This window comes from Rhinatrema bivittatum, chromosome 15 (assembly GCF_901001135.1).
Source record: "Rhinatrema bivittatum chromosome 15, aRhiBiv1.1, whole genome shotgun sequence".
NCBI lineage: Eukaryota > Metazoa > Chordata > Amphibia > Gymnophiona > Rhinatrematidae > Rhinatrema > Rhinatrema bivittatum.
Window position 1 is genome coordinate 78,576,758 of NC_042629.1, and position 12,720 is coordinate 78,589,477.

The window sequence follows — 12,720 nt, forward strand, 5'->3', positions numbered from 1 at the left end:
ATGGCCCGGCCATGCGTATATCTCCTCATACAAGCAGAAGTACCGGACCTTTAAAAAAGTGATGTGCACATGGATGTGCGCACACTTAAAATCTACCTCAAAGTTTTCTTTTAAAAATGTAATTACACAGATACCTGTTGACAAAAGTACCTGAGGATTTTTCATCTCCTTTTTCTGTGGATAGAGAAAAAAGAGGAAAATTGGTTCTTACCTGCTAATTTTTGTTCCTGTCGTACCACAGATCAGTCCAGACTCCTGGGTTTTGCCTCCCTGCCAGCAGATGGTGACAGAGAAAGTTTTACAGACACCGCCTCTTAACCCAGTATGCCACCTGCAGCTCCTCAGTATTACCAAGTACCAAAGCATAAAAAGGTCAAATAGGTTTCCAACACTCAACACTATCAAATTCCCCGGAATGAGCAGAGGAAAGAGTAAAATTTATAATGCAATTCAAAAACTATTGAAAGGATTAACAAGAACCCTGTGCCATTCTTCAGAGTTATTCAAGAACAAAAAACAGATCGAGCAGGCTCTCAAAAACTTCTCTCCACCACTGGGTGGGATTCTGGACTGATCTGTGGTTCTACAGGAACAAAAATTAGCAGGTAAGAACCAATTTTCCTTTTTCTGTATGTACCCAGATTAGTCAAGACTCCTGGGATGTACCAAATCTTCCCTAACCAGGGTGGGACTGCAAGAGTCCCGCTCGAAAAACACTTTCACCAAAGCTGTCAATGTCTGGAGCCGGACATCCAATCGGTAGTGCCTGGCAAAAGTATTTAAAGACTTCCAAATAGCCGCCCTGTAAATCTCTTGTGGCGACATCAGTTGGCATTCTGCCCAGGAGGCCGCCTGGGAACAGGTAGAATGAGCCCTTAACCCCTCCTGGATAGGACGACCATGACAGATATATGCGGACCCACTAGCCTTCTTCAACCACCGTGCATTCGTGGTCTTCGATGCTTTCTGACCCTTTTTTGCACCACTCCATAGCACAAAAAGGTGATCCGACAATCTGAAACTGTTAGTGACCTCCAGATACCACAACAAGGCCCTTCTGACATCCAAACATCTTAATTCTTTTGCGTGAGGTGCAACAACCTCCAACTTTGTAAAGGCCGGAAGCTCCACTAGCTGACTTAAGTGGAACGCCGAAACTACCTTCAGCAGAAAAGACGGAACCGTCCTCAGAGAGACCCCAGAATCTGAAATCCACAAAAAGGGTTCTCTACATGACAGGGCTTGAAGCTCATACACCCTTCTGGCTGAACAAATCGCCACCACAAAAACACCTTCAAAGTCAGATCTTTTATGGTGGCCCTCTTTAGAGGCTCAGATGGCACTTCACACATGCCCTTGAGGACAAAATCAAGGCTCCAAAAGGGGCACAGATGCTTCGCCTCTCGGAAGAAACGTACCACATTCAGATGCACAGCTAGGGCTGTTCCATGAACCTTGCCTCGCAAGCAGCCCAGGGCAGACACCTGCACTCTTAGGGAACTAAAGGACAAACCTTTCGACAGGCCGCTCTGCAAAAAGGCCTGAATCTGCGCCACCGAAGCTCGCAGAGGATAAACCCCCTGCTCCATACACCAAGCCTCAAAAACTCTCCAAACCCTGACATATGCCAAGGAAGTAGAAGTCTTATGAGCATGCAACAGAGTAGAAATAACATCCTCAGGAAATACTTTCCTTCTTAATTATTTCCTTTCAAAAGCCAAGCCGCTAGACAAAAGCGATCCACTTGATCTGAAAACATAGGGCCCTATTGTAGAAGCTATGGCAGATGGCCCAGTCTCAAGGGGCTGTCCACTGCTAGATTTACCAAATCTGCAAACCAAGGCCTTTATGACCACTCCGAAGCCACAAGAATCACCTTTCCTGGATGGACCTCTATTCTCACAATCTTGCCTACCAGGGGCCATGGTGGAAACACATAGATCAGAATGTCGTGCGGCCAAGGAAGAACCAGGGCATTGACCCCTTCCACTCCGTGCTGTCTTCTCCAGCTGAAGAAGAATGGCGCCTTGGCATTCCTCTGAGCTGCCATAAGATCTATATGAGGAATGCCCCATCTGCGAGTCATTAGGGTCATTGCCTCCTCCGAGAGCTCCCATTCTCCTGGATCCAAACATTGCCAGCTGAGAAAATCCACTTGCACATTGTTGTATCCCACTATATGCAAGGCCGCTATCGAGGCCAGATGTTGCTCCGCCCAGGACGTCAGCATCTCCACTTCCAGAGCAACTGCTGGCACTTGATACCTCCCTGACAGTTGATGTAGGCCACCAACATTGCACTATTGGACAGGACTCTGACTGCACGGTTGTGCAAAAGAGGAAGAAACTCTTGTAGGGCCAACCGTACTGCTCTTGTTTCTAGGTGATTGATGGACCAGACCACTTCCTCCCCTAACCATTGGCCTTGCACTGATAGGACTGACACATAGCTCCCCAACCGGAGAGACTGGCGTTGGTAGTCACTACCATCCACTGTGGCACCTTGAGATCCAACCCTTGGCACAAATGGTTCCAGCCAAGCCACCTCGAAAGACTGGATCTAGCAGACTCTGTAAGCGGTAGTGGAAGATGAAACAAATCTGAAATTAGATCCCACCGGGCTAGCAACGCTTTCTGTAGAGGCCTCATATGGGCAAACTCCAAGGTAGAGGCCATGGAACCGAGGACCTGCAATTAATCCCATATCCTGGGCACTTGGGCCTCCAACAGGTTCCGAACTTGAGTTTGCAGCTTGACAATCCACTCCTCCATGAGAAAAACCTTCCCCACTCAGGTGCTGAAGCACACGCCCAAGAACTCCAGAACCTGTGAAGGAGAAAGGTGATTCTTGGACAGATTCACTATCCATCCCAACGAACTAAGGCGATGCACCTCCATATCCACCACTCGTCTGCAAAAGACTTCTGACTTCGCCCAGATGAGTCAATCGTCCAGATACGGGTGAACTAGCATGCCTTCCTTTCTGAGGGCTGCCGCCTCCACCACCATCACCTTGGTGAAGGTCCTCGGGGCAGTCACTAGGCCAAACGAAAGAGCGCAAAATTAAAAATGCCTCCCCAGAGGTACTTCTGATGGTCCAAGTGAATTCCTATGTGCAGATACGCCTCCGTCAGATCCAAGGAAGCCAAGAACTTCCCGCTTCTCACTGCTGCTATGACGGACCTCAGAGTCTCCATCCGGAAACTTTGAGAATTATGTTTACATTCTTTAAATCCAGAATTGGACAAAAGCTTCCTTCCTTTTTTGGCACTACAAAATAAATGGAATAATGCCCCGTCCCCTGCTCATCCTGGGGAATGGGAATAATGGCCCCTGGCATTCATAGCTGCTGTATGGTCTGCTGAACGATCAACTTCTTCTCTGCTGAGGCACAGGGAGACACCATAAACAGGTTTCTGAGCGGCCGAGTAAATTGTAAAACGAGTCTTGTCCTATCATGCTTAGAACCCACTGGTCCAACATGATCTTGACCCACTCCTCGTAAAAATGAGTCAGACAACCCCCAATGACTGTAAGCGAGGAGTGAGCCAGCCTCGCCTCATTGCGCCGGCTTGCCTCCGCCACTACCCTGGCCGGAGCCATCTTGGCCCACTCTGCAACCACGAAATGGCTGGCTCCAGGACTGCAACCTCCCTGAGGTCTGCCTTTGGCCAGCAGCTGGAGCTCTGCTCTGATGGAAACGCCTTTGTCCCTGAAACCGAGCGCACACTGGAAGAAATCCTTTGGATCCTTTTGGCTTGTCCTCTGATATCTTGTGTACTTTGTTATTTTCTAGATGTTTTGTTATCTTCCAGATGTTTGATCTGCTTCAAGTCTTCTCCAAACAGAAGTTTTCCCTTAAAAGGCAATGTTCCCAGCTGAGTCTTTGACGAAACGTCCGCTGACCAGTTTCTTAACCAAAGAAGCCTCCTAGCAGAAACTGTGGACATCATGGTCCTGGACGAAGTGTGAATGAGGTCATACAAAGCATCCACACCATAAGCCATCACAGCCTCCAATCGCTCCACCTGTTTGGACTCCTGGGATGACATATATCTGCAACTGCTGTACCCATTTCAAACTAGCCCAGAGCATGTAGCTGCTAGACACAGCAGCATGGATGCCCAGAGCAGACACCTTGAAGATCTTCTTGAGATGTACCTCGAGCTTCCTGTCCTGTTAATTCTTAAGAGCTGCCGCTCGAACTACCGGAATGGTGGTCTTTTTTGTAACAGCCGAGACAGAAGCATCCACCTTCAGCACCCTTAAGAGCTCCAAAATGTCTTTGGGCAAAGGATAAAGCTTATCCATAGCCCTGCTAACCTTAAGGCCAGTCTCTGGAGTATCCCACTCCCTGACCACCAACACTTTAACCGACTTGTGGAAAGGAAAAGTCTTGGCTGGACCCCTCAAGTCTGTCATGACTGGATACTTCCTCCAGGTCAGCCTGGTCCTGCGGAATGGTTATTCCCAATTCCACCAGGACCAGCGGCCCGAGTTCCTCTCTTTGAAACACATGAACCACCTTGGAATTATCATCGTCATTTCATCGTCGGGACTGTTGTCGCATCCTCTTCCAGATCCTGCGGGCATTGAGAAGGATCAGCATTGGGAGAACCATCCCCAGATGGCAATCCCTGATCAGAGTCCTCTGAAGAGCCCTCCTCGGTGGCCCCTGACCCGGAAGGACCAAGGACCCTCTGAATCCTAGAAGCCCACAAAGCCCCCAAAGCCCCTGAAAATCTGGACTTCTGTGGGGAGGTTCTGCCATCCTCCACTTAGGAAAGGGCCACTCCGCGGCCTTGCGGGATAAAAATGCCTTGTACATCAACAGGACAAACTCAGGTGAAAAAGGAGAGGCACCATCAGAATCATCTTCCAGAGGATCAATCTCTCCTCTGACTGCCCCCTGTGGGCCCCCCGGGCCTCCTCAAAGCTGAACTTGACTGGAAAAAGCTTGGGCAGGAGATCCCCTCCCCCTGCTGCAGCCTTCCCCTTAGCGACGAGCATATCCAAGATGGCCACCGTTCCTGCGCTCAGTGAGAATGGATCGTCAGCCTCCCGCATGGCAGCCTTCGGCCCACCAGAGATGCACTGCTTCCGAGCTGCCTCCGCAGTCCCTCCCGATTGCCCTCTCCACCAGAGCGGCAACGGGAACAGGGGCAGTAACAAGAAAGGTGAGCGGAGCTGTCACCACACATGGTGCATCAGCACCCCTTCGGCATGTTCAGGTCCGTCTGCGACTGCACGGCAGACACCCGAGGGAGGAAAGGCAGCAGGAGAGCCTAAAACAAAATATGTGCCTCTGACGCTGTCTCCTTCTACCACCGGCGATGGGAGATTAAAGCAAAGTAAAATAAACGTACCTGTTTCCCTTGATTTCCTCTTGTTACTATTCTTTCTTTGTTTTTTTAAACTTTATAAAAGACACAAAAGGAACAATCTTATCTGAATTGCAGCAGAGGCTTCTCCCAATCCTCCCAGAGGTGAGGGAACTGGAACACCAGCTTTCACCTCAGGCAAAATTCAGTGAGCAATCTAGGGTCCCCAACCCCTGCTCATCCACCTCTGTAACCAGGAGGGATGGTCCCACCAGGACCTGCCAAACTCCTGGGAAAGAAATCTTCGCTCGATCAAAACCTCTTCTTCTTATTTATTTATTTATTTTCAGGTACAGAACTGCAGGTTTTGCTCCTCCTCCATCTGCTGGAGACAGAGAAATACTGAGGAACTGCAGGTGGCACACTGGGTTAAAAGGCGGTGTCTGTGAAACTTTCTCTTTCTCCATCTGATGGAAGGGAGGCAAAACTGATCTGCGTACATACAGGCAAAAAGAAAATGCACGTGCACAGATTTTAAAATTCCATTCTGCGTGGTTACTTTACTCCCCCAATCTAAACATGCCTCAGGGAACACTCTTAATTCAGCTATGCATGTTTTGAGCTCTATATGTAACAAGATAACAAGATAACCGCTAACAAGATAAACCCCGTAAAAACAAGACAGAGAAAAATAACCAACGGCAAAAACAACCCGTGGTTTAACTCACATCTAAGATCAATGAAAACAAACCTCAGAAAAATGGAAAAAGAAAGGAGAAAATCTAATTGCCCAACAAACCTTCAAAGATACCGCACTCAACTTGCCACCTATAAAAACACGATTATGACAACGAAACGCAACTACTATAGTCAAAAGATAAAAACCTCATCCAATAACTCAAACGCACTGTTCAACATTGTCAAAAACCTCATAGATGACAAAAGCAACAATGCCCCAGCTACCAATACAAACAATCTAACCCAAGATCTCGCAATGTTCTTTAAAGACAAAATCAACAGAATAACTAACACATTCAACAACTCCACACCCTTAGAGAATCAATTCGAAACAATGAACATAACACCATGGTCGCAGTTCAACCCAATATCTGGCACTGAAGCCGAAAAAATGCTTTAAAAAATCAACCTTGCACTTCATGACCTAGACACCATCCCTACACGTAACCTGAAAGATATGGCTCATATCATCGCCCCAACCATAGCCGCCATTGTCAACAAATCACTCGAAGAAGGTGAGCTTCCAACCGCACTAAAAACTGCAACCATTACTCCAATATTAAAAAAGAACTTAGACCCTACAGATCTGAATAACTACCGTCCTATCTCAAACCTACCTTTACTTGCCAAGTTGACTGAGAAGGCAGCTTTGTCTCAGCTAAACGAACACCTTGAAAACAACAACATTCTACATGCTGCACAGCATGGATTTAGAAAAAACCGAAGTACAGAAACACTACTTGTCAACCTATCGAACGAAATCATAAGAGGTCTCGACAACAAGATAAGCCATCTTCTAATACTTCTCGACCTATCTGCGGCATTTGACACCGTTGACCACAAAAGCCTACTATCAAGACTTGCTAACATCGGCCTCACAGGCAATACCCTCAACTGGTTCACCTCATACCTAAATGACAGATTCTATAAGGTCACCTTGAACAACAACTCATCAAACCCCTTCCCCCTCAAAACCGGCGTCCCACAAGGGTCCTCCCTCTCCGCCACCCTCTTCAACATATACCTACTCCCTTTTATGCCACCTCATCTCCAGTCTCGGAATAACTTACTATATGTACGCCGATGACATCCAGTTCATCATCCCAGTTTCCAACACATTAGAAGAGGCACTTATCACAGCAGCCAACCACCTAACCTCAATTAGAGACATGCTAAACCGACTAAAGCTATGCCTGAACATGAATAAAACGGAATGCATCCTCATAGGAAGAAATATCTCAGAACAAACTATCACTACACACTGCCTTATAATCGACAACATCAACATCCCGCTAAAAAACGATACAAAGGACCTCGGCATATGGATTGACAAAGAACTTAACTTAGAAAAGAACATCGCAACCAAAACCAAAGAAGGATTCTACAAGCTGCACGTCCTGAAACATCTAAAACCACTTCTCCACAATCAGGAATTCCGAACAGTGCTACAATCGCTGATTTTCAACAGCCTTGATTACTGCAACTCGCTCCTGTTAGGACTCCCTAAATCTACTCTAAAACCACCGCAACTGCTGCAAAACGCCGCAGCCAGAGTCCTAACCGGCAGAAAAAAATCGGAACACATCACCCCTGTTTTGAGAAGTCTTCACTGGCTCCCAATCGAACAGAGAATCGAATTCAAAACCCTTACAATAGTGCACAATGCCATATACAAAACGGAGAACACCACACTCAACAACATGATCCAACAACACAAACCTCAGCGAAACACCAGAACTGCCCGCAAACTACTCCTAGACATACCCTCACTCCCCTCAGCGAAGCTCACAAGCACTAGAAACAGAGCCTTCTCCATAGCAGGACCAAACTTATGGAACTCCTTACCACAATACCTAAGCTCAATAAATGACAGCAAATCCTTCAAAAAAGAACTGAAAACTTGAATATTCAGCCAAACATTCAGAGATGGCGTGGGCTAAATGTCATAACTCCACCATCAACAACTCCCATGTCGGATGATCACACTAATATCAACTAATGCTCTCCTCCCCCTTTGCCCCTCCCCACTTCTCCACTCTCCACCTCTCGCTCTCCCCTCTTAACATGCTCCTCTAATGATGCAATGATCTAATTCTCCCACCGTCCGTTTCTCCTTTACCCCTCCCTCCTTTACTCCCTCCATATCTCTCTGCTTTATAGTCTTGTATTTAGAATTTTGTTTTTCAGTTCTAGGCTGCTGATAAATATTAGTTGACCATGATGCGTCCCGCGTTCAAGCTATTAAGATTTGTTCTAATATATTCCTCTAACAGTTCGATGTAACTTTTGTCATACTATGTTCCAGTTCGATGTAACAATTTGTTCTACTGTAAACTGGGGTGAAGGCTAACTGCTAAACCTCGGTATATAAAAGCTCGAAATAAAATAAAAATAAATAAATAAAATGTACTTTCTAGCCTTTCAGCAGGCCAATTTATTTGAGTAAATTGGTATTTACCAAGACAACAATGGCTTTGAAAATTGTCCTGTGGAAGAAACAGAATAAATTTTATTATTATCGCTATTCACACACACTTTTCTTTCCTAGGACTCTCCACTGAACTCATACAAATAAGTGACAGCTACAAGCAGGAAGAAAATGACACTGGGTTGTCCTCAAGCTTTTCCCTCTTTCAGCCTGTAACAGCAAAGTTAACCAGAAGTCTTACTTGACTGTTGAGACTGTTCCAGTTGTGATGGAGTCCGTCTTAGAGAAGGTGGACTTCAAGTATTCGGGAGTGTTGAAAGGCAGTGAGACAGACTGCTCAGCAGAGGGGACAGGAATGTTGGGAGTGTTTGTGAGTGGTGCAGGGGAAAGGCTAGGTACCACCGTGGCAGTTTTTATTGGGGTGAGTTTCTGGATGTTTCGTACATCATATTTGGAAGGCCGCCCCACTTTGCCAGTCTTGAAAGCGATAGCACCACCCATATCCTGATTGCCCTCGCCTGGCTTAAAGAGGTGAAGATATTTGACATTCTCTAGGTCATATTTTGAGGGCTTCTTATAGGTGTTTCCATTCTGAGGCCTCAGTGTCTCCCCTGTCTTCAGCTTCTGAATGAAAAAGTCATACTTTGAGGCTCGAGACATTAAGCCCTGCATCTGAGAGCTGGCAGAAGGCAGGGGCAGGATAGAAGATTTTGGTTCTTGTAAAATTGCTGATTCCTGCCCAGTCATCCTGCCACCTTGTTGATGCCCACCACCTTCCCTGGCCATGACCACTTTCATGCTTGGCTCCTCACATTTGGTGCTCTGGGAAGCAAGGGACAACTGTTCCCCAGCTTTCAGCTTCCTGATGTACTCCTCATACTTGGAGAAGCGGGCCCGCTTGCTGCCAGTGTCCTCTGCAGGGAGAGAAGCAGAGGCAGACTGTGAGGTAGCAGTGTTTATCTTCCCAAAGCTGATCTTCCTTGTGAGCTCATCACGCACATTCTGGTCATCATAACCGAACATTCCCAGGAACTCATTCATAGTGGTGGCGGCATAATCTCGCAGAGATGAGGCTTCCCCTGCAGAGAGAACACAGGGACACACTGCTCAGAGACAGCTCAAACATGATCTACGCCCATCTAGCTCACTTGTTAGCTTTTATGACTCCTAAATTAATTTGCTTAAAAAAAAGTAATTAATACTTGGGTAAAATAAAAGGAGTTCATCAATGTCAGGAAAATCAATTTCCTAAATGTTCTCGCCGATGGCTTTTCAGTACATTAAACAAAGTTTTCATAAATGTCTCTGCATTCACTGTGGCTTAATACGAAGGAAAAGGAATTTTACTTAAAGTGTGGCCAAGTTAAATCTGGCAGCGTGCTCACTGTCAGTCATTATGGAGAAAAGGGTGTCATGTAGGTGTGCCCCATACAAAGCAAGAGAGGAGCACCAGTGTGTGTATGTGAATGTAGGATTCAGTTTGGGCAAAATTTTCAAATAACCCACACAATTGCTTTTAATGCATGTATTTTAAGCACAGTTTCAAAGGGAAAGGTGCATTATTTCCATTTGGAAAGAAGCATATTAAAAATGTCTTTGTATTTTTCAGCTGCTATTTGTACAGATAGTTGTGCAGGGGTGTACTGCTGAAAATCACCTATACATGTGCTATTTTACTCCCCCAAACTAAACATGCCCACAGGAATTCTTCTTTATAAAGTGGCTAAAGATATTCATGCTACAGAAGCCTGTGCATATTTTCAGCTGCATTTTAGCGAGCTAGTTTTTAGTCAAAATGCTTACTTGAGTAAATACCTATATATTCTTGAATATTTACCTCTGTATAAGTAGAAAGAGAATGACTCTTTTACCCTCAAAATCTTTTCAAAGGGTTCTGTGATCTAACACTTGGGAGGAGAGTAAAGAACGTGCATCAAAATTTCTAAGTCCTAAACTATCAAGGTTCTTCTTGTGCACAAAGGCCCCATTCCCTATATCAGGGTCTTCTCATATGCAGACGAGTCCTCTTGTGCATATGAAAGTCTCCCACCCTCCTGAATCAGGGCTCTCTCATGCATGTGAGAGTCCCCCACCCCACCCCATTCTATATTAGAATCTTATTATGCATATGAAAGCCCTCCCAGTATCAGGGTCATCTCATGCACATGAAAACCTCCCTCCAGTTACAACCTCCACATTCACACACACACACACACATATATATACATATCAAAGTCTTCTGGTTGGTAACAAAGTGAAAGTGCGTCTGTTCTCGAGCCCACTGACAGCCACTGGTTCGGAAACCGGACGCCGGCAAAATTGAGCGTCCGGTTTTCAACCCGCGAGCTGCGGGCTGATTTTAAATTTTTATTTTTTTTTATTTTTAACTTTTTTAAACTTTTGGGACCTCCGACTTAATATCGCCATGATATTAAGTCGGAGGGTGCACAGAAAAGCAGTTTTTACTGCTTTTTTGTGCACTTCCCCGGCACTGTACTGTATCGGCCTGTTTATGACCAAAGTAAACAATATTTCTAATGAATTCCAACATTTATCTTTGCCCAGTTCTACTAATATATCAAGCAGTGCAAATTGGTCAGAATTCTACTTAATTACTGAATCTACTATTTTAAATATTATTCAGAAACAAAAATTTCAAACTCTCCTCTTAACCCATGTTCAGGTACCATTTTCAAAGCCATAGCTCCATTAACTAGCAGTTTTTTATGTTCACTTGTAAATCAATCCCTTGAATCTGGCCATTTCCCAGATAGTTTAAAAAGAACCTCGGTTCCTCCTATAGTGAAAAATAAGTCAAAAAACCCCACGGATCTGGACAATCTCCGTCCCATCGCTTTGCTACCCTCGTTATCTAAAGTGATTGAATCAGTGGTGTTGTATCAGCTCACTGATTTTTTGACAGATAATGAAATCTTACATCCATCACAACACGGCTTTCGAAAGGGACATTCCATCGAAACTTTATTGTTATCTTTTGACACGCTTATTCGGAGGATGGACTCAGAAAGTGCTCGAGAACAGACGCACTTTCACTTTATCGTGGTCTTTTTAGACATCTCGGCAGCCTTTGATACTATAAATCATCAGATTATGATTTCAGATTTAAAATCTATTGATATTTCTGATAAAGTTCTGAATTGGTTTTCTTCCTTTCTGTCTAATAGATCACAACAAATCAATATCAACAATCATTCTTCAGATCAATATATTATTCCATCTGGTGTACCACAAGGCTCATCACTTTCACCTTTCATTTCAATATCTATCTACTTCCTCTCTGCCGTATTCTTTCTTCTTTAAACATTCAGTTCAAATTTTATGCTGATGATCTCCAGTTTTTGGTACCTTATAGTAATTCCTGGGCATCTACTCTTTCACTCATTACATTATATCTCAATACTATAAGTACTTGGCTTTCTCACAATAGGTTAAAAGTAAATCCAGCTAAAACCGAGTTGGTCTATATTACTTCAATTTCAGATTCTACAATAGGTCCCCCTTCTCACTTCATCTTCAATGGTATATCGATTCCAATTCGAAACCAGGCAACCAGTCTGGGAGTAATTCTTAACTCAGACCTATCTATGAAGACTCATATCTGCGATTACAAAAAAATCCTTACCATCTGCTCGAACTGCAAGATTAGAACTAACTCGAAAAAGAGCCTTCTCTGTGGCAGCCCCATTTCTTTGGAACTCTTTGCCTGATTCTATCCGTCTTATATCATACTCACGAGACTTCAAGAAAGCACTAAAAACCCACCTGTTTCAAAAAGCATTTCAACATGTATTAAGAGAATAAAGTCAACACACATTTGTTATTCATTATTTGACATTATTGACAATCATCCCCTCCCCCCTTTTTTTCTTTACCTATGTCCCTTCCCCTCCCTCCCCCCCTTTTTATTTTCCCATTAATATCCATTCTTTACGGTTTAAATATGGCACTTAGGTCAAATTTTATTTTGATTAATGGTATTTACTGTCATTGTATGGTTGCTATTTTTATTTATGTTTTAATTAATTTATTATTTTATTCTTACACTGTGTATGTTATGTTGTAAACCGTTTTGACCAAATTCACTTTTGTAAAGGCGGTATATAAACACATTTTAAATAAATAAATAAATCATCCTTCACAGGAAAGAGTAGGTAAGGACTGCGAGAGCCTATGCTGTCACATGAGCCTCTAATAGTTTTCACAATCTGAGATA

At 44.4% G+C, this 12,720-nt stretch overlaps 1 protein-coding gene across 3 annotated transcripts in view; it reads right to left on the reverse strand.

Moving 5' to 3' along the window:
* CASZ1 (castor zinc finger 1) overlaps positions 1–12,720 on the reverse strand; it is a 357,431-nt gene that overhangs the window by 153,718 nt on the left and 190,993 nt on the right. For all 3 annotated transcript variants that reach the window (XM_029579132.1, XM_029579133.1, XM_029579131.1), the window contains exon 3: positions 8,728–9,565. In XM_029579132.1, coding sequence (XP_029434992.1) covers positions 8,728–9,565 — 838 coding nt within the window. The remainder of the gene's footprint in view (positions 1–8,727; positions 9,566–12,720) is intronic.